The 25,530-nt window shown below is 54.3% G+C and overlaps 1 protein-coding gene and 1 non-coding gene across 3 annotated transcripts; both read left to right on the top strand.

Annotated features, from left to right (window-relative positions):
• Positions 1–73: 73 nt before the first annotated feature.
• On the top strand, positions 74–23,983 carry USP39 (ubiquitin specific peptidase 39). 2 transcript variants are annotated; one of them, XM_075910782.1, is made up of 13 exons: positions 74–513; positions 953–1,022; positions 2,303–2,397; positions 3,514–3,650; positions 4,870–5,022; positions 5,862–6,087; positions 13,019–13,096; positions 13,960–14,027; positions 16,661–16,849; positions 18,264–18,406; positions 19,136–19,271; positions 19,709–19,795; positions 21,856–23,618. In XM_075910782.1, the coding sequence occupies exons 1-13, from the start codon at positions 288–290 to the stop codon at positions 21,865–21,867; spliced, it is 1,620 nt and encodes a 539-aa protein (XP_075766897.1). In that variant the 5' UTR covers positions 74–287; the 3' UTR covers positions 21,868–23,618. The 2 variants fall into 2 exon arrangements, with proteins under 2 accessions (XP_075766897.1, XP_075766896.1); XM_075910781.1 differs by having other exon boundaries at positions 81–513; positions 23,540–23,983.
• On the top strand, positions 10,640–10,775 carry LOC112547059 (small nucleolar RNA SNORA66). The gene has a single exon (XR_003090805.2). It is a non-coding gene; the product is annotated as a small nucleolar RNA SNORA66 (small nucleolar RNA).
• Positions 23,984–25,530: the final 1,547 nt, after the last annotated feature.

Raw genomic sequence — 25,530 nt, 5'->3', positions numbered from 1 at the left:
AGCGCCAATGAGCGCGCTATCAAGGGGGACTGTCTCTTTAAATGCTAACTCCGGGAATGGCGGCGGTCGGCCCATCTCGCAAACGCTGGTCGGAGAGCAACCAACGCGCATGCGGAAAGGGGCGGGTAGCGTCTGACGATAGGACTGCGCAGGCGCCAAATTGATCCTCGCGCCTTCCTCTGGTCGTCTGTGCGCACGCGCCTCTCAATGCACATGCGCCACTGGGCGGTGCGCGCGCATGCGTGTGCGGCCGCGCGTGCGCAGTGCCGGTTGGGTCGCGGCCCGGGATGTCCAGCCGGGCGAAGCGGGAGCGGGAGCGGGAGGCCCGCGCGTCCACGCGGAGCTCGGCCTCGGGCCGCAGCAAGCGGGAGTCCGCGGGGTCGCGCAGCTCGTCCCGAGCGAAGCGCGAGGCGGAGCCCGAGCGGGTCCGGGTCAAGCGCGAGCCCGAGGACGGGCCGCCCCGGGTCAAGCGGGAGCGCGAGGCCGAGGAGGAGCCGGAGCCGGAACCGCCAGGTGGGGGCGGGGCGGGGCGGGGGGGCTCCTGGTCTGTAGTTGGGGGGGGCTGGGGGCGGGGCGGGGGGGGCCCTGGTCTGTAGTTGGGGGGGCGGGGCGGGGCGGGGGGGGCCCTGGTCTGTAGTTGGGGAGGAGGCTGGGGGCGGGGCGGGGGGGTCCTGGTCTGTAGTTGGGGAGGAGGCTGGGGGCGGGGCGGGGGGGTCCTGGTCTGTAGTTGGGGAGGAGGCTGGGGGCGGGGCGGGGGGGTCCTGGTCTGTAGTTGGGGGGAGGCTGGGGGCGGGGCGGGGGGGTCCTGGTCTGTAGTTGGGGGGGGGCTGGAGCTGGGCCAGGTGAGCCAGGGACTGCATTGCTTTCACGCAGGCACAACTTCAGGCAAACGGCTAATTCCTCGGCCGGGCAGTTGATGCTTATCCATGTGGTGTGTGTGTGTTTGTTCCAGTGAGGTACGGCCGATTCGACCCCGAGGACCGGCGCAGCAGACACTGCCCGTACCTGGACACTATTAACAGGTCAGCAGAGACAAAGCACAGGGTCCTAATACGTCCGTGTCTGTGAGAGTGGCTGGTACCCACGAAGAACCCCAAGCGTTCTCTGGATTAGCAGTCTCAGCTGGTGCTACAGGGCTGGAGGGAGCTGCAGCTGCAAAGGTCGAGCAATGCCAGCCGGAGGGGCAGGACTGGAATAGCAAGGGATGCTGGATGGGTTGAGCTGCAGTTCTGATTTTTAAATTGATGTGGGATCTTAGTTCCTGTGAGAGCCCAGAAATGGGGAAAGGGGATCCCTCATATTTGAGGTATAGCCTGCCAGCACTGTGGCATGGATCAGCCCTGATCAGTTTTCTGTTGACCTTGGTTCTCATGGACTCTGTCAGGTTTATGAGAAGGTAGGACTGGCGGGGACCTTCTAGGTCAGGGGTTGGCAACCTACTGCACTTATGGCATGCAGCGGAAGCTCCGCTCCCTCCACCCTACATGTATGGCGGTCACATGTTGGGCGGCAGCTGCTCTGGTGGCCTGGCCGGGGCCAGAGCCAGAGGGCACGTGTCAGACAGTGACAGCCCCTTTGGCCACTGCCAGGGTGGGGGTTGATCCTGCCAGGGTGGAGCCTTCCTTCCTGTGGCATGCCAGAGCCCCCCAGAGAGCTGGAACAGCCCATTGACCGTAAGTAGCAAGCATCACCCATTAAGGGTGATGTTAACCATTCACATCCCTGTTTTGAATAGGAGTTTAATAGTTGGGCTTTATTGGTTTATGTTGATGTGCATGTGCACGTGCTAGGTTGGCTTTTGTTTTTAAACTGCCCAGCTGGTGGCCTTTTCTAAGCTTTTAAAAGATTTTAAGTAAGAAGTATTATTTTTTGCATTTCATAGGAATACTTATAATTATTTTAAAATTTTTATTTTAATGATAATTTTATTGTTTTAGTTGCTTTATAAGTGACAAACGGATGTAGGGTGTATATTTTGGGTTTCTCTTTTTATGTTTACCTTTTTTATGTTTAATATTAAACGTTGTGGAAAAAAAAAATGAAACCATGAAAGCATCACAAGAAAAGCTGGAGCGGAGCCCTGGGCAGGAGACCAAGCAGGGTGCATGGTGGAGAGAGCCCCTCCTCCCCTCCCAGGAGAGTGGCGTGGCCCAGGGCAAGAGGGTTAAATCTTGGCACGCTGCTTCAGAAGGGTTGCTGCCCCTGTTCCAGGTCATAGAGTCTAGACCCTACTTCCGTAGGCAATATTAGCTTGTCTGTTTCATGGTCGTTCTGCTAACTCGCTATTAACCTGCCATTTCAGGAGCGTTCTGGACTTTGACTTTGAGAAGCTGTGCTCCATCTCGCTCTCGCATATAAATGTCTATGCTTGTCTGGTGTGTGGGAAGTACTTCCAGGGTGAGTGCATTCCCGTAGACCTGCCTCTGCAGCAGCAGAAGCACTGAACTGGGCTCTGAACACTTGGGGGGCACTTAGAAGGACATTCAATTTATCTTAAGTGAGAATTTGCCTTTTCCTGTGGGCCCTGAATTTCTAAAGCTATTTTCCATTCAAATTATTGTCAGAATATCAAAGAACCTTTTCTTAGCCATTACTGTGGCTTGTGCAAGGGTTATAGCAAATGTGCGTGACTGGCGTGGATGTATTGCTCATCTGAACGTGTGCTTAGCTCATGCCCCTGCTGTTCTGTGGTTCCTTCTTTGCAAAGTCCCCTTGCAATCAACAGGGCCTGTGTCTTATTTCGTTTTAGTGACACCATGTGGGGTTCAAAAGAAAGTAGCATGGTAAATAACTGAATGTTAGAAACTAATGATCAGTGGGAAGTGACAGGTCTCCCATTTTAATAGTAGTAGAAATCCTGCGACTGGATCCCGGGGTTCTTGTAGCTAAATCCCAGCCTGGATTGTGGAAAGCTACCTCTGAGATGTTTGAAGATTCATCTTCCATCAATGTACCAACCCCTCCCCCAAAAATAATTCCATTTCCCCCTCAAGGACTGTTCTCTGCTGTGTTAGATGCTCAGAGAATTCTAGCTTATTCCTTCTGAATAGCAATGCAAGTGGGGCATGGAAGTAGCTGAGATTCTCCCTTGGATTGCAGCTTGCCTTGCTCCGTAAAGCACCTCACCATCCCCATGATGTAATGTAACAGTTTTCCCACCATCCTCTGGCACCTCCTGTTGCTTTGAACTTGTCTATTTGTTCCTGCCTCCAAGGGGCTGAGCAAGCTTTCTCTAGAGCCCGGCCAGCCTCTCTGGGGCGGGGATGAATGGAGGGAGGTGTCGCTAGCAGTGAAGTATGCTGCATCTCTGGAGCGGAGATAACATTGAAACAGCTCCTGCAGCCCAGAAGACAGCATTTGTGTCTCAATAATTCATGCAGTTTCCAGAGAAGGACAAAGCCAGCCCCTGCTCTGGCCAGCCCTCCACGGTCGTGGCAGTGCAATAGAAGCGCCGGTAGCCTAGTCTCCGCTGCACTCCCTGTCCCTGACCTGCCTGTCTTGCCCCTTCCACAGGCCGAGGGCTGAAGTCACACGCTTACATTCACAGCGTGCAGTTCAGCCACCACGTCTTTCTGAACCTCCACACCCTCAAGTTCTACTGTCTGCCAGATAACTACGAGATCATCGACTCCTCGCTGGAGGACATCACGGTCAGTGGGGTGTGGCTGGGGGGCAGGGTGGCTCCCTCCCGTATCACTGCAGAGCGTATGAATGTGCTTTTCCAGGGGACAGCATGGTTTGTACTGGCATGACCGGCTGCTGGTTGTGCCATGCAGTCCAGACACACACTGGCCCGTTGCTCTCCGGGGGTCAGGGCAGACTTGCTCAGACCAGAAGAGCTGGTGGAATTGTTCCTGTAACTCACTGCAGGGAGGCCTGGTGGGACATCTTGAAAAGGGAAGTCATCATTTATTTAGACTTTCTTGTATGGAGATACTGATGAACCGCACGAGTCCCTGTGCCATACAGGGGATGTAGCAAGAGCTTTTCAGTGTTGGGTACGTGTCTTTTCATGCCAGGCACTAGTGATGTCCTCCGGATGCTTGGAGCCCAGAGACCTTTACTTCAGTTACAGGGAAGAGCTTGCATCCTCACACTGAATCTTAAAAATACATACTTTCTCACTCTAGTTTTGCATTTCCCTTGCTTGGCCAGTGAAAGCCAATGGAATCTGTCTTCCCACCCCATCATCCGTTTCCCTATGGCTGTGGGTGCCCCAGTGTTGGCGTTGTGAATGTGCTGGGGGGTACTTTGCTTAAAAGCTAGTTCCAGTGACATGTAGAAAAAAATAGGAAACTCTCTTCTGTTGGTCATACCTCAAAAACCTTGTTTCAGACTCTTAATTCTGATCACTTTGAAGTGTGAGCAGCGTTTGAGGGATGTGCTAGTTGGAATGAGCTTTCCACGCAGCGAATCTGGCCTGGAACGTGGTACTGACAGTCAGGTCCACAAGCTGATGTAAAAACGCTTTCAGCCTGAGGCCCGAGGGCCGCATATGGCCCTTTGGGGTTCTGTGTGTGGCCTGCCAGACATTTGGTTGCCCATGATTCCACGGGTGGCCGATTGCACAGTTTTTTCCTACTAGTATTACTGAAGCGATGCTGACTTGCAGCCAGGGCGCGTGCCATGGGGTGCGCGCTGATTACACGCAGCTTTGACTGTGAGAGTCGTGCGCTCCCTTGGCATTCAGATTGCCGCTGTGGTCCAGTCGGCGCCCCCCGCAAACTCCAGGTGCAGTTAGCAGAGCTACCCTGTCCTTGTGGCCCACTGTGAGAAAGGAGGCCCCTCATGCAGCCCACTCAGCAGCCTGGGTTGCCATCGCTGCTCTTCATTCCAGCAATGACTTCCAGCGTTGCCTTTCTCTTCCAGTACGTGTTGAAGCCCACTTTCACCAAGCAGCAAATTGCTAATCTGGACAAGCAAGCCAAACTGTCTCGGGCGTACGATGGCACCACCTACCTGCCTGGCATTGTGGGGCTGAACAACATCAAGGCCAATGACTATGCCAATGCGGTGCTCCAGGTACAGTAGCTGTCGTCATGCTCTCTGTGGGGAGACCCGTAAAGAGAGGCAAACTGTGTGCACCCCCACCCCCTGGGCGCTCTACATCTCAGACCCCACCCTCCTTCAGGACGAGCCAAGTGATATGGCCGTGTTTCTTGGCTCAAGGTGGACTACTCATTGCACGGTGGGATTTGTAGTGTCTGTGGTCAAGAGGAGTGACTGCAGCTTGCTCCATTGCAGGGCAGTTGGGCTCTTTCTCCAGGTTGGCCAAAATCTGATGAGATTTAAAACCTTCATTTAGTAATTGCCAGGGAGTTCCCACACGCAGAGCAAACTTAATGTGGGCCACTACCGTGGCTGAGTGGAAGTGTGTTTTGCCAGTGTGGCCACTGGCATGGTGCCATGCTTTTGAGAATAATTGCTGGGGGAGGTTTCTTCCCTTTTAACGTTGCTGTATGATCACAGATGCTGGAAATGATACATTATTCCTGAAACAAAATATGGCCGAAAAGATCAGCAGCATCCTGTTATCTGTGTGTATTCTCCAAAGGTGAATCTAGATCCCTGTCTGTAGAGCCAGACTGTTACATTGTCTTGCATGAGAATTTGAATCTGCAGATTTTCTCTACCCCTTACCCTCGTGTCCTGTGGGGGGAATATCAGGAGTATGAAAGGAAATCCTCTCCATGTTTCCACAGTCAGTTTGCTGGCTCCCACTTACTCAGTCCTCATTTGCTTGGAATCAGACGAGGCTGGAGGCTGAGTGCTTTTGGTTGGGAGAGTTCTGGGCCTGCTGCTGAGGGGCTTGCGGGGCTGAGTGAGCTCTTTGCCACTGACCTCTCGATGTCTGTGCCCAGGCCCTGTCTAACGTCCCACCTCTGCGGAACTACTTCCTGGAGGAGGAGAACTACAAGAACATCAAGCGCCCGCCAGGGGACATCATGTTCCTGCTCGTGCAGAGGTTTGGAGAGCTGATGAGGAAGCTGTGGAACCCCCGTAATTTCAAGGCTCATGTCTCTCCCCATGAAATGCTGCAGGCCGTAGTCCTTTGCAGCAAGAAAACCTTCCAGATTACCAAGCAAGGTGAGACCATGGGGAGATCTTTAGCAGGCCCTTCTCCTCCAGCCTAGAGCAGTGGTTTGCAGCTTTGTGTATTATCTGCAGCATGACACTGCCAATGGAGAAGCTGAGGTCCTGGTTGGGCTGTGTTTGTCCCCGGGCTGGGATCAAAATAGTACTAGATCAGTGGACCTATGATGGACTAGAGAGCTCATTTCTTCCACAGCTCTAGGGATGAAAAAGGCTTTTTACCACTTTCAGGTTGCTCTTCCTGCCAGGTATAAAACATTTGTTCCTAGCCCGCAAGGTCTGTGAAGCAATGGGCTTTACATTACATTTGGATTTTCTCTTTGGATTTCCTTCGCTTGGATTCTAATGTGAGTCTATCCTGAGCAGGAAATTAACATTCAGTGCCACCCGAACGCTGAGCAGCCCCCTCTGTGATGCCCACAGCCCCAGGGTACATACATGTACTGCACTAGGATCTAAGCCCTGGACCGGTCATCTGAAGTGTAGTACGGACAGAGCAAAGTGATGAACCCTGCCCACAAAGACCTTACAAATGAGTGTGAGGAAGGAGACAGGAGGTGGCTACAGACAGACAGGGAAGCATGATAAAACACTGAAGAAAAAATCTTAAATGAACCAAACTGTTCCTTAGAGTCTTTATGGACAGTAATTGCATGCTCTGATAATATGAATGTAGCAGTAGGGGTGTATGGCTGACCAGGATAGTGATAGTCACTATGAAATGCTAATGGAGATTAGAGAGCTATAAAAAACTCAATGGGAGATTTCAACTGTCTCTATATTGACTGGGTATGTGATGCAGAGAGAAAGTCTCTTGACACCAGGAATGGCTGTTTCTTGGAGCAGCTGGTTCTGGAACCCACAAGAGGAGAGGCAGTTTTTGATGTAGTCCTAAATGGAGCATGGAATCTGGTCCAATAGGTGAATATAGCTGGACTGCTTAGAAATAGTGACCATAATATAATAAAAATTGAATATCCCCGAGGTGGAAAAAACACCTCAGCAGCCCAGCACTGGTATTTAATTTCAGAAAGGGGAACTACACAACAAATGAGGAGGTTAGTTAAACAGAAATTAAAAGATATAATGCCAAAAGTAAAATCCCTGCAAGCTGCATGGACATTTTTCAAAGACACCATAATAGAGGTTCAACTTGAACGTATACCCCAAATTAAAAAATACATTAAGAGAACCAAAAAAGTGCCCCCATTGTTTAACAACCAAGTAAAAGAAGCAGGGAGAGATAAAAAGGCATAATTTTAAAAGTGGAAGTTAAATCCGAGTGAGGAAAATAGAAAGGAGCATAAACTCTGTCAAATGAAGTGTAAAAATACAATAAGAAAAGCCAAAAGGGAATTTGAAGAACAATTAGCCAAAACCTCAAAAAGTAATAGCAAAATGTTTTAAAGTCCAGTAGAAGCAGGAAGCTGCTAAGCAACCAGTGGGGCCCTTGGACAATTGCAATGCTAAAGGGCAATAAGGTCATTGCAGAGAAACTAAATGAAATCTTTGCGTCAGTTTTCACTGCTGAGGGTGTCAGGGAGATCCCCAAACCTGAGCCATTCTTTTTAGGTGACAAATCTGAAGAATTGTCCCGGACTGAGGGGTCATCAATTTGTTCCAAGACCTCCTTTAAACTAAACAGTAACAAGTCCCCAGGACCAGGTGGCATCCACCCGAGAGTTCTGAAAGAACGTCCGTGGGAAATTGCGGAAGTAGAAACTGTGATTTATAAGCTGTCCTTTAAATCAGCTTCTGTACCCAATGACTGGAAGATAGCTAATGTGACACCAATATTTAAACGGGCTCTAGAGGCGTTCCCGGCAACTACAGACAGGTAAGTTTAACATCAGTACCAGGCAAATTAGTTGAAACTATAATAAAGAACAGAATTGGCAGACACATAGAAGAAAAGTAACAGAGAGGTAGCCAGGTTAGTCTGATCATGATAAAACAAAAAAAGCAGTCATGTAGCACGTTAAAGACTAACAAGATGGTTTATTAGGTGATGAGCTTTCGTGGGGCAGACCCGCTTCTTCAGATCATACTCTGAAAGTGAATTGGCATGACTGTTATATAACAAAAGGGATACAATGAAGAAGTAAACAAATTATACGATAAAAAATCAGCTACAGAAGGTGGGGGCGAGGGAATGAGGACCAGACAAGGAAGCAGGAAATTGCTTATTGTCAGAGTCAATTAAGTAGCTAATCTTGAGTACTATGAATATCAAAAGGTGAGGAGGCTGTCTTAGTAATGTGGAAGGTAATTACCATCTAAATTAAGGTCCATTCCCAGCGTGTCGAATTTTAGTATAAATAAAAGTTCTGAAGTCTCTCTCTGTAATCTGGTGTTAAAGTCTCTTTGAAGTAAGGCGCATGTTTTCAGGTCTTTAAGGGAATGGCCAGCTTGATTAAAATGTTGGCTAACAGGTTTTCTGTATGGAGATGTCTGATGTCTGATTTGTGAGAATTGATTCTCTGGTGAAGTGACTGACCAGTTTGTCCAATATACATCGCAGAGGGACATTGCTGGCACAGGGTGGCATATATCGCATTGGTGGACATACAGGAATATGAGCCCTTAATCATATAACTGACACGGTTAAGTCCAGTGATGGTGTCTCCAGAGTAAATATGTGGACAAAGCTGGCAATGGGGTTTGTTGCAAAGGAAAGTTCCAGGGTTAGTTTTAATGTGGTATGTCCTGTGGTTGTTAGTAAGAATCTTCCTGAGGTTAGGTGGTTGTCTATAGGAGAGTATAGGTTTGTCACCCAGAGCCTCTCGGAGTGTAGCATTCCAGTATAGGTTGTAGGTTATTGGAAGGGTTTGAGCTGGGGGCTATAGGTGATGACAAGTGGTGTCCTATTGTTGATTTCCTTGGGCCTATCTAGGAGTAGCTGGTTTCTGGGTATTCATCTGGCCTTTTCAATCTGTTTTTTAACTTTCCCCAGTGGGTAATTGAGTTTTACGAATGCTTGGTAGAGATCTTAAAGTTTCCGGTCTCTGTCAGTGGGATTGGAGCAGATGCGGTTGTGTCGAAGGGCTTGGCTACAGATGATGGATCGTATGGTCCGTCCTGGATGGAAGCTGGAGGCATGTAAATAGGCATAGCAGTTAGTGGGCTTCCTGTAGAGAGTGGTACTGATTTTGCCATCAGTGACTTGTGCTGCATGGTCTAGGCTGAGATTGATGGTGGGATGCAGGTTGTTAAAATCTCGGTGGAATTCGGCCAGTGTTTTTTGGCCATGGGTGCAAATGATAAAGACGTCATTGATGTAGCGTAAGTAAAGGAGGGGTGATGGGGACAGGAGTTGAACGAATGTAATTTTGGAGGGAAAAGTCAACATGGTTCTCTAAAGGGAAATGATGTCTTACTAATCTACTAGAGTTCTTTGAAGGCTTCATCAAGCATGTGGACAAGAGAGATCCAGTGGATACAGTGTACTTAGATTTCCAGAAGGCCTTTGACAAGGTCCCTCACCAAAGGCTCTTAAGTAAAGTAAGTTGTCATGGGATAAGAGGGAAAGTCCTTTCATGGACTGATAACTGGTTAAAAGACAGGAACCAAAGGGTAGGAATAAACAGTCAGTTTTCAGACTGGAGAGAGGTAACTAATGGTGTCCCACAGGGGTCAGTAGTGGAACTAATCCTGTTCAACATATTTATCTGGAGAAAGGGCTAAACAGAGAGGCGGCAACATTTGCAGATGATACAAAACTGCTCAAGATAGTTAACACCAGAGCAGACTCTGAAGAGCTTCAACAGGATCTCACAAAACTAGGTAACTGGGCAACAAAATGGCAAATGAATTTTAATGTTGATAAATGCAGAGTGACTGCATATTAGAAAACATCATCCCAACTAGACGTACAAAATGGTGGGGGCTGAATTAGCTGTTACCACTCAGAATGATCTGGAAGTCACTGTGGATAGTTCTCTCATTCAGTGTGCAGCGGCCGTCAAAAAACAATGTTGGGAACCATTAAAAAGGGACAAAAACAGACACTATCTTATTGCCTCTGTATAAATCCATGATATACCAACATCTTGAATACTGCGTGCAGACATGGTCACCTCATCTCAAAGACATCTTAACATTGGAAAAAGTTCAGAAAAGGGCAACAAAAATGATTGAGTTGGAGCGGCTGCCATATGAAGAGAGATTAAAAAGACCAGGATTTTGCAGCTTAGAAAAGAGGAGACCAAGGGGGGATATGATAGAGGTTTATAAAATCATGACAGGTGTGGAGAAAGTGAATAAGGAAAAGTTATTTACTTGGTCCTCTAACATAAGAACTAGGGCTTACCAAATTAAATGAATAGGTAGTAGGTTTAAAATAAAAAGTATTTCTTCACACAATGTAGTCAACCTGTGGAACTCCTTGCAGGAGGATGTTATGAAGACCAGGACTTTAACAGGGTTAAAAAAAACACTAGATAAATTCATGGAGGATTGGTCCATCAGTGGCCCTTAGGTAGGCTGGGCAGGAATGGTGTCCTTAGCCATGAAATGGATCATGATGGAATGGATCACTTGATGATTATCGCAAACTCGATCACTAGCTCTGCATGATGTTGCAGAAGCCAGGAAACAGGTTTGCTAAAGTAAATGTGGTAATAGAACTGGATTAGCCTTAGGTATCACATGACTAAGGCTGTTAATTCTGTACCATGACAAGACAACTGTTTTGCCAAACACTTCATATTTTTTTCAGATTTTGTGATCCACCTTGCTACACTTTCACTAATGGCTGAGAAATTACTGCCTAGTTACAAATGAGATTTAAAAAAAGTCAAGGATGCCATTTGGAAAACCCCCCTTAGATTGAAAGGTGTGACCCTGACTTGGATTGATGTTTCCCAGTATGTCGCAACGGTACGGTAGTTTAACTTCAGCTGTCATGAAACCTTAATACAAGAGTTGTCTGCTCTCAGCATGTTGGGCATTTCATTATTTAGCTTATATTTAGCAGCTGCTTGTGATGAGCAACTTCTCTCCGATTCACAGGGCTCAACAAATCGCTGTTTCTACTCGCCCGTGGCAAGTAGATTTCAGCCGGTCGCCCCGTTCACTGGCGGTGCGCACATGCGCAATGTGGGTCTCGCGCATGCGCAGTGCAGGGCTGGCAAGTAGATTTTGCCGCTGTTTGTGAAGCCCTGCCGATTCAGGAAGTCTGTTATTTCCGCATGCACACTTCTGATCCTTATCTGCTTCGTTTTAACTATCCAATCTTCAGGTACTTACTGATTGCCTATTCTGCCTTCCTGTTTTTACCTTTGATTTTTTTCATAACCTCTGCTCCTTGTTTCCCGCCCCCCCCCTTTCCTTTTTTTCCCTTCCCCCTTCTCCTCTATTTACTTTGGGTCTGCACCTCCTAAACTCAAAACTCCGGTCATCTGAAGAAGTGGGCTGTTCCCACAAAAGCTCATGATACCATCTACATGTTTTGTTCCTCTATAAAGTGTTACCAGACCAGTTTTTTTTTTTAAGTTACTTCGCATTGCTAGTCAGGTGTTTGTAGCCTGATGTAGTGACTCTGGGTAGCATCTCTCCCCATTCTGCCACCCGAAGCCGGTCCACCCCGACTGGTCTGCCCCTTGCGAGCCTGAATTCTTGGCTTTTCTCACTTGCAGAGGACAAAAGGAATTTATCCATGCCTGACCTACACTTGACTTAAACCAGTTCACATTGACCTACAGTGTGCTCCTGCCCCCAAGGGTGACTTCCCACCTCTCCAAGAGGCATAGACCGTAGGCTGCTACAGTTAGGTCAGTGCAGCGTCTGTAGATGCTGTGTTCCTTACATCTGACTGTTCCAGCTCAAAGCCTGGAGTCCTGCCATGCTGGGCTGGCAGTAGGAGACACGCCAGTGCCCCACACTGGTATTTAATTACCATGGTGGCTCTGCATTGACATACCTTGAGTTCATGTTGTGCTGTAAACTTGCTCTCCGAGATGGCTGGAACTGGTCTCATGTAGAGGTAGCAGTAGCGCCAAGCTGTTTTTTGCCCTATGATTGTTAACACTGCGCTGTGAGGGAATTGAAAGAAAATGTGGGCTTGATTATGCTCCCGTTTAAATCGGTGCAGGGATGTGCCATGAACTTAAATGGAACAGGATCGGGCTCTTAAAGACTTGGCATTGGAAAAGGTTCAGAAAAAGGCAACAAAAATGCTGAGGGGTTTGGAATTGGTCCCATATGAAGAGCAATTAAAAAGATTGGGACTTTTCAGCTTAAAGAAGAGGAGACAAAGGGGGGATATGATAGAGGTCTGTAAAATCATGACTGGTGTGGAGAAGGTGAATAAGGAAAAGTTATTTACTTGTTCCCATAACATAAGAATTAGGGGCCACCAAATAAAATTAATAGGTAGCAGGTTTAAAACCAACAAAAAGTTTTTCTCCACGCAGTGCACAGTCAACCTGTGGAACTCCTTGCCGGAGTATGTTGTGAAGACTAGGACTTTAACAGGGTTCAAAAAAGAACTAGATACATTCATGGAGGTTTGGTCCATCAACACTTATTAGCCAGCATGTGTAGGAATGGTGTCCCTGGCCTCTGTCGGGCTGGGAATGGATGACGGGGGGGATCGCTTGAGGATTCCCTGCTCTGTTCACTGTCTCTGGGGCACCTGGCACTGACCACTGTGGGCAGAGAGGACACTGGACTGGATGGCCCTTTGGTCTGACCCAGTCTGGCCATTCTCTTGTTCTTAGCAGTGGGATAATATTGGGCAGCGGACACGGTGCACGAGGTGCCTTATAGAGCAGCAGTACAAAGTCAAACTGGTCAAGACTTAAACTTTTAATTGCAATTGCCATCATATGGGGCCGGGTAACGGGCTCCGTATAAACTCTCCGTTGTGGTTTCTCTATGGCTTTGTTGCTTTGACCTGTTTTCCTCAATGTCTCCTTGTCTTTAGGCGATGGCGTTGACTTCCTCTCCTGGTTTCTCAATGCCCTGCACTCGGCTCTTGGTGGGACGAAGAAGAAGAAAAAGAGTAAGTTGGGAAAACGGGGGTTTCTGGGCCTGTTCAGCCTGGCACGTGCTGCTTTGGGTTCTCTACCCAGGGAGCAATTTCCGTTTGCTTGCTAAAAATGAGAAAACAAAAATCAGCCCCTCAGCCAAGGCTCACCCCCCCAAATCCCACCCGAAGACACTTGGTTTGTTTCAGAGGCAGGTGAGTGCTGTGAGCCGCCCCGTGCGTGTTTCAGACAGCAGCCGCCGGGTCCCAGGAGCAGGCGCCTGCCACGTAGCCCAAGTCAGCTGGAATATTTAAAGCATCCACCAGGAGCCAGGCTTTCAGAAATAAGACAACTTTAAAGTAACTGACCCAGGCAGGACAAATCTCGCCTGTGGTCAGAGTGGGATTTCTAGGCCTCTTTTTTTCTTCTGGACTTTGTATGCAACACGCACCTGCCGTGCCAGCCGACCGGAGTGCAGGCGTCTTCAGCTCGGCCTTTGGCCTTGTCTCTCCAGGCCAGGAGTCCTCCCACTTCAGATGGAGCTACTGAGCTCTTCCCCCTGGTTAAGCCACCTCCTGCCTGTGCAGATCCAGCTGCAGGCCCTGGAGCCCTGCTGATTTCAGCAGAGCAGCCGCTGTCTGGCAGCCCCATGCTCTCTCCATATTCTCTTCCTTTTTTGGCCAGTGCCATGTGCCAGGCACAGCAAGAGACCCTCAGCCACGTCCACAGTCTGTTCTCTGTGTGGCTCTCGCTCGTTTCCCACGCTCCTCTGGACGTGTCACTCGCAGGAGCTTCCTGACTTGGGAATTAGCACTGCCCGGCTTCCCAGGGGCTTCCAGACCAGAGCTGCTCTTGGCCACTGGTAACGATTCCTTGCTCTGGGTGTGTATTTCCACAGCCATTGTGACTGACGTGTTCCAGGGCTCCATGCGGATCTTCACCAAAAAGCTTCCACACCCTGACCTGGTGAGTCCCGCCCCGGGGTTTGTACCCATCCTTTACACATGGAAGGGCCTGGATCAGCAGATCCTGTGGGTTGCATTGGGGGCGGGGGCAGTGCTGCACATGCACATCCAGCGAGCCTGTTACTGGGTGTCACTGCTGTGGGAAATTCTAGTGGTGGCTGCACAGGCACTTGGAGGAGCCACGGTGAAGGCAGATCACCGCCCCGACGTCTGTTCTCCACGTGCCTGCGCTGCCCTTCGCGGAGCCAGAGAAAGAAGTAGGGAGTCTTCCTGACGGGACAGCCAAGGCAATTGTAATGCGGGGTCAGGGCAGACCTGCCACGCCTGCCCCCTGTCTTCATGCCCCCCCAGTTCGTGCACAGGGGGCGGAAGCTGCTTAGAGACACGAGAGAGACAGGGGGGGTGAGGGAGAGACAGGCCGTTGTCCGCCGTAGGGCTCTGTAGTCCCTGGTTTGTAGTGTCTGGCAAAGTTCTCTGCCAGGCTGCCTTTGAAGGGGCCATGCAGGTGCCTTGGGGAGGGGACAGAGATCACCTGTTGCTGTGTGAACCGTGTGTGCCCACGGGGGATGGCACGTTGGTCTTCTGTCACTTGTCGGGGGAGTACGCTGGGAGCTCACTCGCTCACTGGTTCCCACAGTTGCTGTTGCGGCATTTTGTGCGTGGGATGAGATGCCACATGCTGTGCCAGGCACATGTAGGACCTGTGGCTCTGGAAAGGGGGGGCTGTGGGGAGCACTGACCCTAGCACTGGTACTGCGTCTGCTGGTTTTGCATGTAGTCACAGAGCCTGGTGCTGCTGTGTGTGGGGAGCTGGTTTCGGTGGTGGGGGGGTTGTTGGAAGGCCAGGAGAGTGGTCAGTGAAGAGAAACGTGGCGCTCTTGTACATAGCTGTGTGTAAGGCCACGCTGTAGACACTGATGCTGGGAGCTTTCCTGAGATAGCTGGCCACTGGGGGTTGTCGTGGCGTTGGTGGGATTTTGAGTGGGGTTAGGTCGCCTGTCCCGAAGATGAAAATCTCATCAGGGTGGATCGGGAATCTCATTGGCTTTGTGGGACATTTGTCTAGAAGGTCTGGATCAAGGTGGCCTGTGAAGCAGTTGGCATTCTGGGCGCAGGGGGTTCCTGTGGGGTTTGCGCACAGTGTGGCTGCTACGGGAGCATTGGTGGCAGGAATTGTAGATGTTGGAGGCAGGCCCTGATGTGGCCTTTGGGAGGCGACATCCGTGGGGTGCTGCGGGAAGTGATTAATGCTGCAGAGTGCCGGGAGACAGCTGGCCCGTTGTGTGGGGAGTGGTCTGAGGATGGTTTCTGAGAGTCCTGCTTCTCCGTCAGTAAGAGTGCCGTGGCCAGACAGGAAGAGCCTGCCCGCGTCCCCTCGTTTGTGTGCATCTTGGGGAGCACGCAGACGGCCCCGTGTCGGCCGTAGGATTCTCTTGGAGTTGTTTGGGTCGGGTTAGTGTTGCCACTAGATGGTGCCAAAACTTAACGCAGCTCTTCTAAGGTAGCCACACTGCAGTGTGTTGCATTGAAAGGGGCAGGAGGCACTTTCCTTCCTTAACAGCACAGGGAACTTTCCCACTTCTCCAGTACAGGTGTGGGATGTAACTGGTAAGCGTTCTGCCTGCCGGGTGATGCTTACCTGTAACCACTTAACCCGCGGCCTGGCTGGGCTAGAGCGACACCCCCACCCCCTGGATCCTGGTTAAGTGGTTCACTGATGAAATGGGATTTTACATCCGCAGTGGTATGTCCTTGCAGTGGTTCTCCGCTGGGCACTGCTCAGGCGCGTAGTAACAGTCCTTGCCCCTTACAAGCTTGCGGTCGAAGTAGACGACCCAGAGGCAGGTTTACTGCTGCAAGCTGGGAGGTTTCAGCCAGAAGACGTCACCCGCGGTTGTGACCACGCATGCCCTGAGAAGCCATGATGGAGACTGCTCGTACGACAGAGCGACGCCTCAGGAACTGTTGGGCCACAAGCCCAGACTGCCGCTGTGGCTGTAGCTCCCTGCTTCAGAGCAAGCTGTGTAGCCTGCCGGAGTCACTACTGGGCTGCTAGAGCGAGAGCGCGCAGGCCCTCCTGAGACACCATGTCCCTTGAATTTGAGCCATTGGAAGAGACCATGAGCCATCGCTGCCCTCAGTGGTGCCTGTGCAGGTTAACTCAGGGCTGCGATTTCTGGTGTCTCCATCTCAGATCATGGGGCTCCTTACACTGGGGAGGTAGCGGTAACGGCAAGGCTGCAGCCCCCCCGTGGAGCTGGCTGCCGTGAGGTGAACACTTGATGCTGTGCAGCAGGCCGGATTTAGTGATGGGGCTGGTGGTGCATGATGTCCTAGCCCCTCCCCTGCTGCGAGTGAGGGGTCAGAACTGGAGTTATTCTGTGGAAATTGGTTCGCTTCCAAAGCTCCCCCTTGCCAAGGCCCTCATGCATCAAGGAAAGTCCTGCCGGGTCAGGGCCCGGGTATTGGGGTGCAGCGTAGCAGCAGGGCTGGGATGGCAGCGCAGCCTTAGAGAAAACTTGCACTAGCTGGGGGCAGCTCACGACATGCTCACTCTGGGCTCCATCTCCCCAAACATCTGTCCTGTGGGGCTCCGCTGGGCTAAGCCCAGTGCCTGTGTCCCACCTCCCTCAGCCAGCCGAGGAGAAGGAGCAGTTGCTGCACAATGATGAGTACCAGGAGACAATGGTGGAATCCACCTTCATGTACCTGACCCTGGACCTCCCCACGGCCCCACTGTACAAGGACGAGAAGGAGCAGCTGATCATCCCCCAGGTGCCGCTCTTCAACATCCTGGCCAAGTTCAATGGCATCACAGAGAAGGTAACTCTGCCCCTCCCAGCTCACTTGCTCTGCAGCCCTCCTGCCCCGGGGGTCGCCCGTCCCTGTTGGACTCGCCTGCTCTGCAGCCCTCCTGCCCCGGGGGGCGCCCGTCCCTGTTGGACTCGCCTGCTCTGCAGCCCTCCTGCCCCGGGGGGCGCCCGTCCCTGTTGGACTCGCCTGCTCTGCAGCCCTCCTGCCCCGGGGGGCGCCCGTCCCTGTTGGACTCGCCTGCTCTGCAGCCCTCCTGCCCCAGGGGGCGCCAGTCCCTGTTGGACTCGCCTGCTCTGCAGCCCTCCTGCCCCAGGGGGCGCCAGTCCCTGTTGGACTCGCCTGCTCTGCAGCCCTCCTGCCCCGGGGGGCGCCCGTCCCTGTTGGACTCGCCTGCTCTGCAGCCCTCCTGCCCCAGGGGGCGCCAGTCCCTGTTGGACTCGCCTGCTCTGCAGCCCTCCTGCCCCGGGGGGCGCCCGTCCCTGTTGGACTCGCCTGCTCTGCAGCCCTCCTGCCCCAGGGGGCGCCAGTCCCTGTTGGACTTGCATGCTCTGCAGCCCTCCTGCCCCGGGAGGCGCCAGTCCCTGTTGGACTCGCCTGCTCTGCAGCCCTCCTGCCCCGGGGGGCGCCCGTCCCTGTTGGACTCGCCTGCTCTGCAGCCCTCCTGCCCCGGGGGGCGCCAGTCCCTGTTGGACTCGCCTGCTCTGCAGCCCTCCTGCCCCAGGGGGCGCCCGTCCCTGTTGGACTCGCCTGCTCTGCAGCCCTCCTGCCCCGGGGGGCGCCAGTCCCTGTTGGACTTGCCTGCTCTGCAGCCCTCCTGCCCCAGGGGGCGCCCGCCCCTGTTGGACTTGCCTGCTCCGCAGCCCTCCTGCCCCGGGGGGGCGCCCGTCCCTGTTGGACTCGCCTGCTCTGCAGCCCTCCTGCCCCGGGGGGCGCCCGCCCCTGTTGGACTCGCCTGCTCCGCAGCCCTCCTGCCCCGGGGGGCGCCCGTCCCTGTTGGACTCGCCTGATCTGCAGCCCTCCTGCCCCGGGGGGCGCCCGTCCCTATTGGACTCGCCTGATCTGCAGCCCTCCTGCCCCGGGGGGGCGCCCGTCCCTGTTGGACTCGCCTGCTCTGTTGGCTGCATGTGTTTGAGACAGCAACAAATCCGCGAAGGCGCCTGGCAGACCCAGTGCGGCGCTGTGGGTGGCAGGGGGGTTGGGCGGGATTGGGGGGTGGTGAGGCAGGGGGGCAGTGCTGGCAGAGCGTGGGGGTATGCTGGGGGGGTGCCATGGAGGTGGAGGCTGTGGGTCCCAGTGGGGTAGGGGACGGGGCCAGGGATGCTGGCGGGGTGGGAGGCAGGGCAGGGGGGCGGCACTGTGTGCTCTCCTCCCTGTGGGGTGCCTGTGCCCTGGCTGCTGAGGGCTGTCTCTGTCCTTGCCCCAGGAGTATAAAACCTACAAGGAGAATTTCCTCAAGCGCTTCCAGCTGACCAAGCTGCCTCCCTACCTCATCTTCTGCATCAAGAGGTTCACCAAGAACAACTTCTTTGTGGAGAAGAACCCGACCATTGTCAACTTCCCCATCACGTAGGTGCCGCCCGGCCCCGGCTGCAGCTCCCTCTGGGTGTCCTGCAGATCGCACGCTGCTGGGCTTTATTGGCCGGCTGCTCCCTGCTGCGCTGGGCCCGTTTGGCCGGAACTTGGGGACACACAGCCTGGCCAAGCGCCCTGTGTGCAGACCGGGCAGGCGTGTGCTGATACCAGGCAGCTGGGTGATGGAAGGACGGGCTGGAGGCTGAAGCGCCTCCCTGGGACTCCGCAGCTCAGTAACTGGCTCTGCCATAAGCTCCATGCGTGGCCCTGGGCATGTCCCTTCCCTGCTCTGCCTCAGTTTCCCCATCTGGAAATGGGGATGAGCCTTCCCTGCCTCCACGGGGTTGTGGGTGGCTGGCCTGTGGGCGAGGTGCTTGGGGGGCAGCGTGTTGTGTGTCAGCATGGAGATGGCTTCATCTATACTTTAGGGCGGGACTCCCAGTTGGAATGGGTGCTGGGCGGGGGCACGGCACGTCTGGTCATGACTAGCGGGGCTGTGGCATTTAGCGACTCCCTGGTCCGGTCTTTTCACTCGAGTGGTGAAGTGCCCTGTGCAGGCTGGTCTGGGCCAGAGCGCGTCCTGCTTGCTGGCTGCTCCAGCCCTGCGTAGCGACAGCCGGGGCATGTGGGGGCCGCTCTCTCCGCTGGCGAGGGAGCGCCGGCCCGGGGTCGTTGGCACGCAGCGCGCGGGCCCGCCTCTCAGTGCTGCTCTCCCTGCTGCAGGAACGTGGATCTGCGGGAGTACCTGTCGGAGGAAGTGCAGGCCGTGCACAAGAACACCACCTACGACCTTATCGCCAACATCGTGCACGACGGGAAACCTGCCGAGGGCTCCTACCGGATCCACGTGCTGCATCACGTGGGTGCCCGCCAGGCGGGGCTCGGTGTTCCCCAGCAGCGTGGGAGCGGCGTGCGGAACTCCCTGGGGGCGACCGCTCCCACCGCGGGCCGTTCCCCCGGGCAGAGAATGGGTCCCGCTAGCTCGCTGCCCTCGCGGCTGCTGTAGCGGGGAGCCAGTTGGCCTCCCTCTTGGCGCTCCAGCCTGCCCAGCAGCTGAGGCAGCGCGTGGGGCTTGCCCCAGAAGCTCTGCTCCCTGAATAGCCCTTCAGGGGCGCTCCCCCTGCCCACGTGTTGGCCACGCAGAGCGCCAGCCGTGGGGCCTCGTTACCTTGTGCCCACGGGGTGATCGCTGGGGACGAGCCTGGTGCATGCTTTGCCGTTGCCATGGCACGGCCAGACAGGGTGTGTCAGGACCGGCCCACAGTAACGCCTGCCCCTTCCTCCTCCCCCTGGCAGGGCACAGGCAAGTGGTACGAGCTGCAGGACCTGCAGGTGACCGATATCCTGCCCCAGATGATAACGCTCTCGGAAGCCTATATCCAGGTGAGTGCGCTGCCTGGTCCCCTGCGCGGGGCTCGTTCTGCGCCCGAGGGACCTGCCCAGGGCTCCCAGCTGGCAGCGCGGGGCCATGGCGCATTGCCTGGCTGTCTGCGCACCATGGCAGAGCTATTTCAAGAACACTTGCTTGTGCTGCAGCCGGCTTAGCACACTCTCCTCAGCCCAGGCTGTCTCCCAGCCCTGGGAAAGGAAGTGGTGGTCCCTGCGAGCGGAGGAGGGCTTGGTGTGCTGAGTCATTCCTCATCTCTGGGAGGTGTCGGGTGAGGGTGTGATTATGGGTTGAGTGTGACATGTTCCCACAAGTGCTAGTGGCTGCCACTCTGGGCCTCCAGCGCAGCCTGCCCGAGGCAGAGATCCGGCTCTGCTCAGGGGTGGGGCTGGAACCATGGGCTCTGTTCACAAGTGGGATATGTGATGGGTGATAAACATTTCAGTCACTGGCCACAGAGAGGCCTCCTGTGTGTCCTGAGGCAGGGAGCAGTAACGGAGGGGAAAGGGGGTGGTCACAGATGATCCCTTGGACCGAGATTCCGATACCCGCCTCTGGGGCTTCTCACCATCCTGTCCTGCTGGGCCAGATCTCCCGGTCACCCCCAGCCACGGCAGAGCTGAGGTCACCGCCCCCCAATACAGACAGTGAACCTCTTCAGGTCTGAGGAGAAGGCAGTTTCAGGCCCAGCTTCCAGGAAGCCCACCCCCAAAGGGGATCTGAACCCCACTCAGGTGAGCCCCCTTTAACAATGAAAGAGGGTGCCCCCCAGGTAACAGCTGGTAGTAAATAGTGAGTTTGTGAAGCGCAAGCCATGGGATTTAACTGGTTGCGAGTGAGAGCAGGCAGAGCAAAGTAGATTACAAATTGAAAATCACAGAAACCAGGTCGCTGGTTCTCACTCTGAAAGCTCAGCACAGACTCCCCCTAAAACTGTTCCTATGTCAGCTCCAGGGCAGGTCTTTGCCCCCTGGGGTCTCTGGTTCATTTTCTTGGGAGTGACCTGCCAGCTACAGACAAAAGCCTGAAAACTTTGCATCTTAAATCGCCTCCTTTTTAGGCGGAAATTCTTGGTCTCTACATTCCACCCTTCCTTGGAAAATTACCTGACCAGAGCCTACCAGGTAGAGAGGTGGCATGAAATCCTAAGGCCAGCCAAAGGGGCTTTTACAGGTGATCACCCAGACTTCGAGGGAAACACCCTGGATGGCTTCATGTGCACATTTAAAACCATCAACATTCCCTGCCCCATATTTCTGAGTGCATTCGAGAATGGTACGTGCCCCCCAATGAGCTATGCAGACCCAGCGGACAGGCGTGCAGATTGACAGGTGACATGCGGTATTTTGTCCAAAGCACCTGTGAGTGACACGTGTGTGTCCATAAATCAGTTTCATAAAGCATGGGGGGGCGGTCCCAGGAGGTGCAGCCTGTATCCTAGTGCTGCTCATCTGTGCTGCTCCGAGGGTGGCAGGGCTGCCCAGTGATCAGGTCACTAGCCTGCGGTTCGAGCGCCTGGTTCAGTTCCGGGCTCCGCAGGCTCAGGTCAGACTGAGGGTCCATCCAGCCCAGCACCTTGTCTCCAATACTGGCCAATGCCAGGTGCTCCAGAGGGGAGTGCGGGGCCACACTGAGACTGCTCAGTCAGGGCAAACTGTAGAGTGGGGCAGACGATAGACCTAACACTGAGATCCAGCAAGTCAGCAACAGAAGAGCTTCTCCAGTCCCTTCCTAGTTCCCCAGCAGCCAAACATACAGGATCCTTACAGCACCCCAGCTCTGGGGACTGCCCAGACAGCCAGGTCAGACAGGGTCCCTGGAAATCCATGTTCATTGATGGAACAGGATCCACCTCCTTCCTGCGTGCACACAGGCCGCTGGCTGCATTCGTCAGCACAAGGTAACTGTTCATGAAGCTGTTCCCAGACCGTTTGCTGCCAGCGCCCAAGAGCGGTGGCAGCAATGAAGCTCTTACACCCAGCCTTGGCCACGTCAGTATTGCCATGGCTCTTTGAATCAATGGGCTTAGAAACACACCGGAACCATCTCTTTGCAGGTTCACACCTAAAGAGCCGTAAGGAAACTCCTACCATTCGGATTGCCTCCACTTCTCCAGAAGCCCGGCTTGTGCTTCAGTCTAGTCTGTCCGCGGGCCCAGTGACCACCAAGACCCCCAGCCTGCCTAGCGGTGCGCTAGCTTGCGGGCTGTCGGCCTGTGTCCCAGAGGGAATGACGAGAACAGGGCAGTGACCCATTCCCAGCGTCTGGCTGTCCAAGGCTTACGGACACCCTGAGCTAGTGGCTGTTGATGGGCCTGTCGCTCATGGGCGTGCCTCGCTCTTTTCTGCACCCGGGGGGAGCTGTCTTCATCTGTCACTTTAAAAAACTGAGTCAGTCCTGAGACGAACACAAATCTATGGAGTCTTGTGAGCTTGCGGGGGCCAGGGCCCACCTCCCAGACAGAAGCTTTCCTGGGCCCCGTTGCTCGTGGAAAGCTCCTTGCTGGGCCCAGCAGCCTGAGCAGCCCTTCCTGGCCATGGTGGCTGGCTGCTCTGTGGTAACTCCAGGAGCTAGCCGTGGAAATAGACACCAGGCGAATGGTCATTTCTCCAAGTACCAGAACGATACATGCCCACAAACAGCATCCACAGAATCGGTGACTCGGCAGCTTTCTGAAGACACCTCATGTGGCCCATTTGCTGCAGGAGTTGGTGCAGATGTAGAACAGCAGTTGCAACAGTGACCTGGACCAGCGACCTGCATCCCACGCCAGTAACATCGGCCTTCCCAGCCTAGCGTGTTTCTCGCAGTCGGAGCATCTGCCTGGCACTGAAACCAGGCTGACTGGGTTGCCATGGCCAGGTCACTTCTGGAGCTTTTTTAAAAACGCCCCCCAGTGTTAGCTGCCCTCCAGCGCTCTGGCCCAGGGGCTGGATTGAGCACTAAGGCACACGGCACGGTTGGCAGCTCTGTAATTTCGTATTTGAGTCCTCCGCATCTCGGTGAGATCTGGGGACTCTTCGCCTGTCCGTTCGGTGAAACCCTCCCGTACTGGCACCTCTTGGACAGCTCCTCAGCCGTGTCTCCTAAGAACCACTCGTGACAGGTCTCCCCCACACCCTCTGCAGTAGAGATGGGTGCCACAGATTCATTTAGCTTCCCCACAGTGGCCTTGTCTTCCTCGAGTCTCAGCCTCCAACCCTGCTGGCTGTCGGGCAGGCTTCCTGCTTCGGAGGGATCGGGGGCTTGTTTGCTCTTAGCTCACTCGCTTTTAGTCTTTTCCATTTCTCTTGGCATCGTTTGAGTCATTTCATTCCAGTTTTTAAAGGGCGCTTTTTGCCTCTCTGCTGTTCAGCGCCAGGGGCAGCGTTTCGGTGCTCTTGTTGATTTCACTTTGGGGTACACGATTAGTTTGAACCTCAAATATGATGCTTTTACATTGTCTTGATTCAGACATTTCACCCTTATGCCTGTTTCTTTTCATTTCTGTCTAACGAGCTTCCTCCTTTCTGTGTGGTTCCCCTTGCTGAAGTTAAATGCTACTGCACGGGTGCAGGGGGGGTTCTCTGGTAAGTAGGGGGTATCCCCACATTACAGATGGGGAAACTGAGGAACAGAAGGGCCTTGCCCGAGATCACTGCGAGTCCGTGTTAGTCAGAGTCTGGCTCCTGGCTGCCGTCCTGAGCACGGTCGAGGGGGGGAGTGAACCCTAGAGTGACTGGCTTCCTTTCTCTTGGCAGATCTGGAAGAGGCGGGACGATGACGAGACCAACCAGCAGGGGGCATGAGACGAGAGCGAGGACCGTTTGGGGAGGTGTCGCTCCCAGCTGGATGGCGCGTTCCCTGCTGCCTGGTGCGATGCGCAGCCTGTGCCCACCGGATCCTCTGCCGGGCTCTGCGGGGACGGGGAATCACCCAGAGCCTGCCAGCTGCTCTCTGGCAGCACACGGACCCCAGCAGGCCTTGGCCTGTTTGCTGGGCAGAGGAAGCCGGTCCTGCCTGTCGCTAGCAGCTGTCTGTCCGGAAAGCTCTCCAGGGACCCTGGTCTGTCCCGAGGTCCCAGCCCAGCTGGCTGGACACTGAGCAGGCCCGGCCTGGCCACAGAGACTAGCGAGGCCTCTCTCCTTGGGCCAGTCCTGCTTCTGCGTGGGCATTAAAGGAGCTGGGGCCTGTTTTTTATTCCACTGGCCTGGCCTTATTGCTTCTGAAGTCCCCTTGGTTCTGTTGGCCGCCTCCTGTCCTCTCCAGCTGCGGCCCCGTGTGCTGCCCTGCTGGGGGGGCAAGGCAGGAGGGAAGGCTCCCTGTCCGGGGGCAGAGAAGCTGCCAGGGCTGTTCCACGGCCCCCCTCAGCTGGGCCATACCCTCTTCTTCTGCGCCAGACATGGCCCCTTTTCCCAGAGTCCTCCCCTCCCCTCCCCTCCTATTTTCCTAAGGAGCCAGCAGGGCCACCAGCCTCCTATTTGAAACCCATGAGACTTGGGGGGCTGGGCTTACCCCCCACCTCTCTCAGCTGCCAGCCCTGGCTCTCTGCAGCAGAGAAGAGTGCTCCCACGCGAGGGGGGGCAATGGGGGAGGGCTGGCTGTGATGGAAACTGTCAGGCCAAGGTGTTGTAGCTCCCTGCAGCCTCCGGTTCACACTTGGCCGGAGGGGAAGCAGCACGGCAGCAGCTGATGGTGGGAGACAAGGGGAAGCGGGTCACTGTGGCTAAGCTGAGAGTCAGGGAGCTGACAGCTGTGTGAAACCCCAGGCACGTAACCCCCTCCCTCCCTGTTCCATGGCCTGCCTGCAGGATGCAGCTCGAGGGTGGGGCTCCCTCAGGAGGGCAGTCCGAGGGTGGCTACCCCCCCAGCCGCTGTGTGTCTGGCCGGCCCTCCTGCCTGGCCTCTCCTTGGTATTTGTGCCTGGGATCCCTGGGCGTGGAACCCCTTGGGCAGGATGCGTTCCAGCTGACCAGGGGTGGTGGCAGTCAGCGTTAGAACTGCCCGTCCTGTGCTTAAGCCAGGCATTCCTGCCCCCCCCCGCCAGCCTGTTGTGCTATAATCTCCCCCCCCCCCCCGCCAGCCTGTTGTGCTATAATCTCTCCCCCCCCCCCCCCCCGTGCCCTTTCCCTGCTGTCCCCACGTTGGTTACACTGGTTTCAAAAGGGCTTGAGGGCACTATTCTGAGGCAGTGTGACCTAGTGGATGGAGCACTCAACTGGGACCCAAGACTTGGGTTTGAGCCACAGTTCTGCTGCTGACCTGCAGGGTGACCTCGGGCAAGTCCCTGCCTGAGCCTCAGTTTCCCCATCTTTAAAACAGGCTGATGGCACTGACCTCCCTGCAGCACTTTGCCAGGCGCCCAGCGGCGACGGTTAGTGCTGTACACTAAGACACAGGCTGCCAGAGCCAGGTTGCTGCACGCCTCCGTCTAGAGCAGCTGTTTGGACGGATGCGGACCCGAGAGCTGGCGGGCCGATTCCTGTAACCCCGCATGCTCCCAGTCACTGGGCACTAAATCCCACAAGCCGCCCCAAAGTAAGGAAGAGCATCGCTTTAAATTCCCACCTTGGCTTGTGCTGGTTCAGCCTCCCTGCCAAGCATTGGACACTAGGTGATTTAGGAGCCTGCATCCTGCTTTCATAAGTGATTTAGGCTCTTGGGGGATCAGACATTTAATGGGAAGCAGCTAAAGATGCAGATAGGCCGGGGCAGTTTCTGTTGTTCCATTTAACACGGTTCCCCTGCTTGG

Source organism: Pelodiscus sinensis, chromosome 28, assembly GCF_049634645.1.
Source record: "Pelodiscus sinensis isolate JC-2024 chromosome 28, ASM4963464v1, whole genome shotgun sequence".
NCBI lineage: Eukaryota > Metazoa > Chordata > Testudines > Trionychidae > Pelodiscus > Pelodiscus sinensis.
Note: the sequence above shows the minus strand (reverse complement) of the source record. Positions and strands in the feature narration are given on the sequence as shown.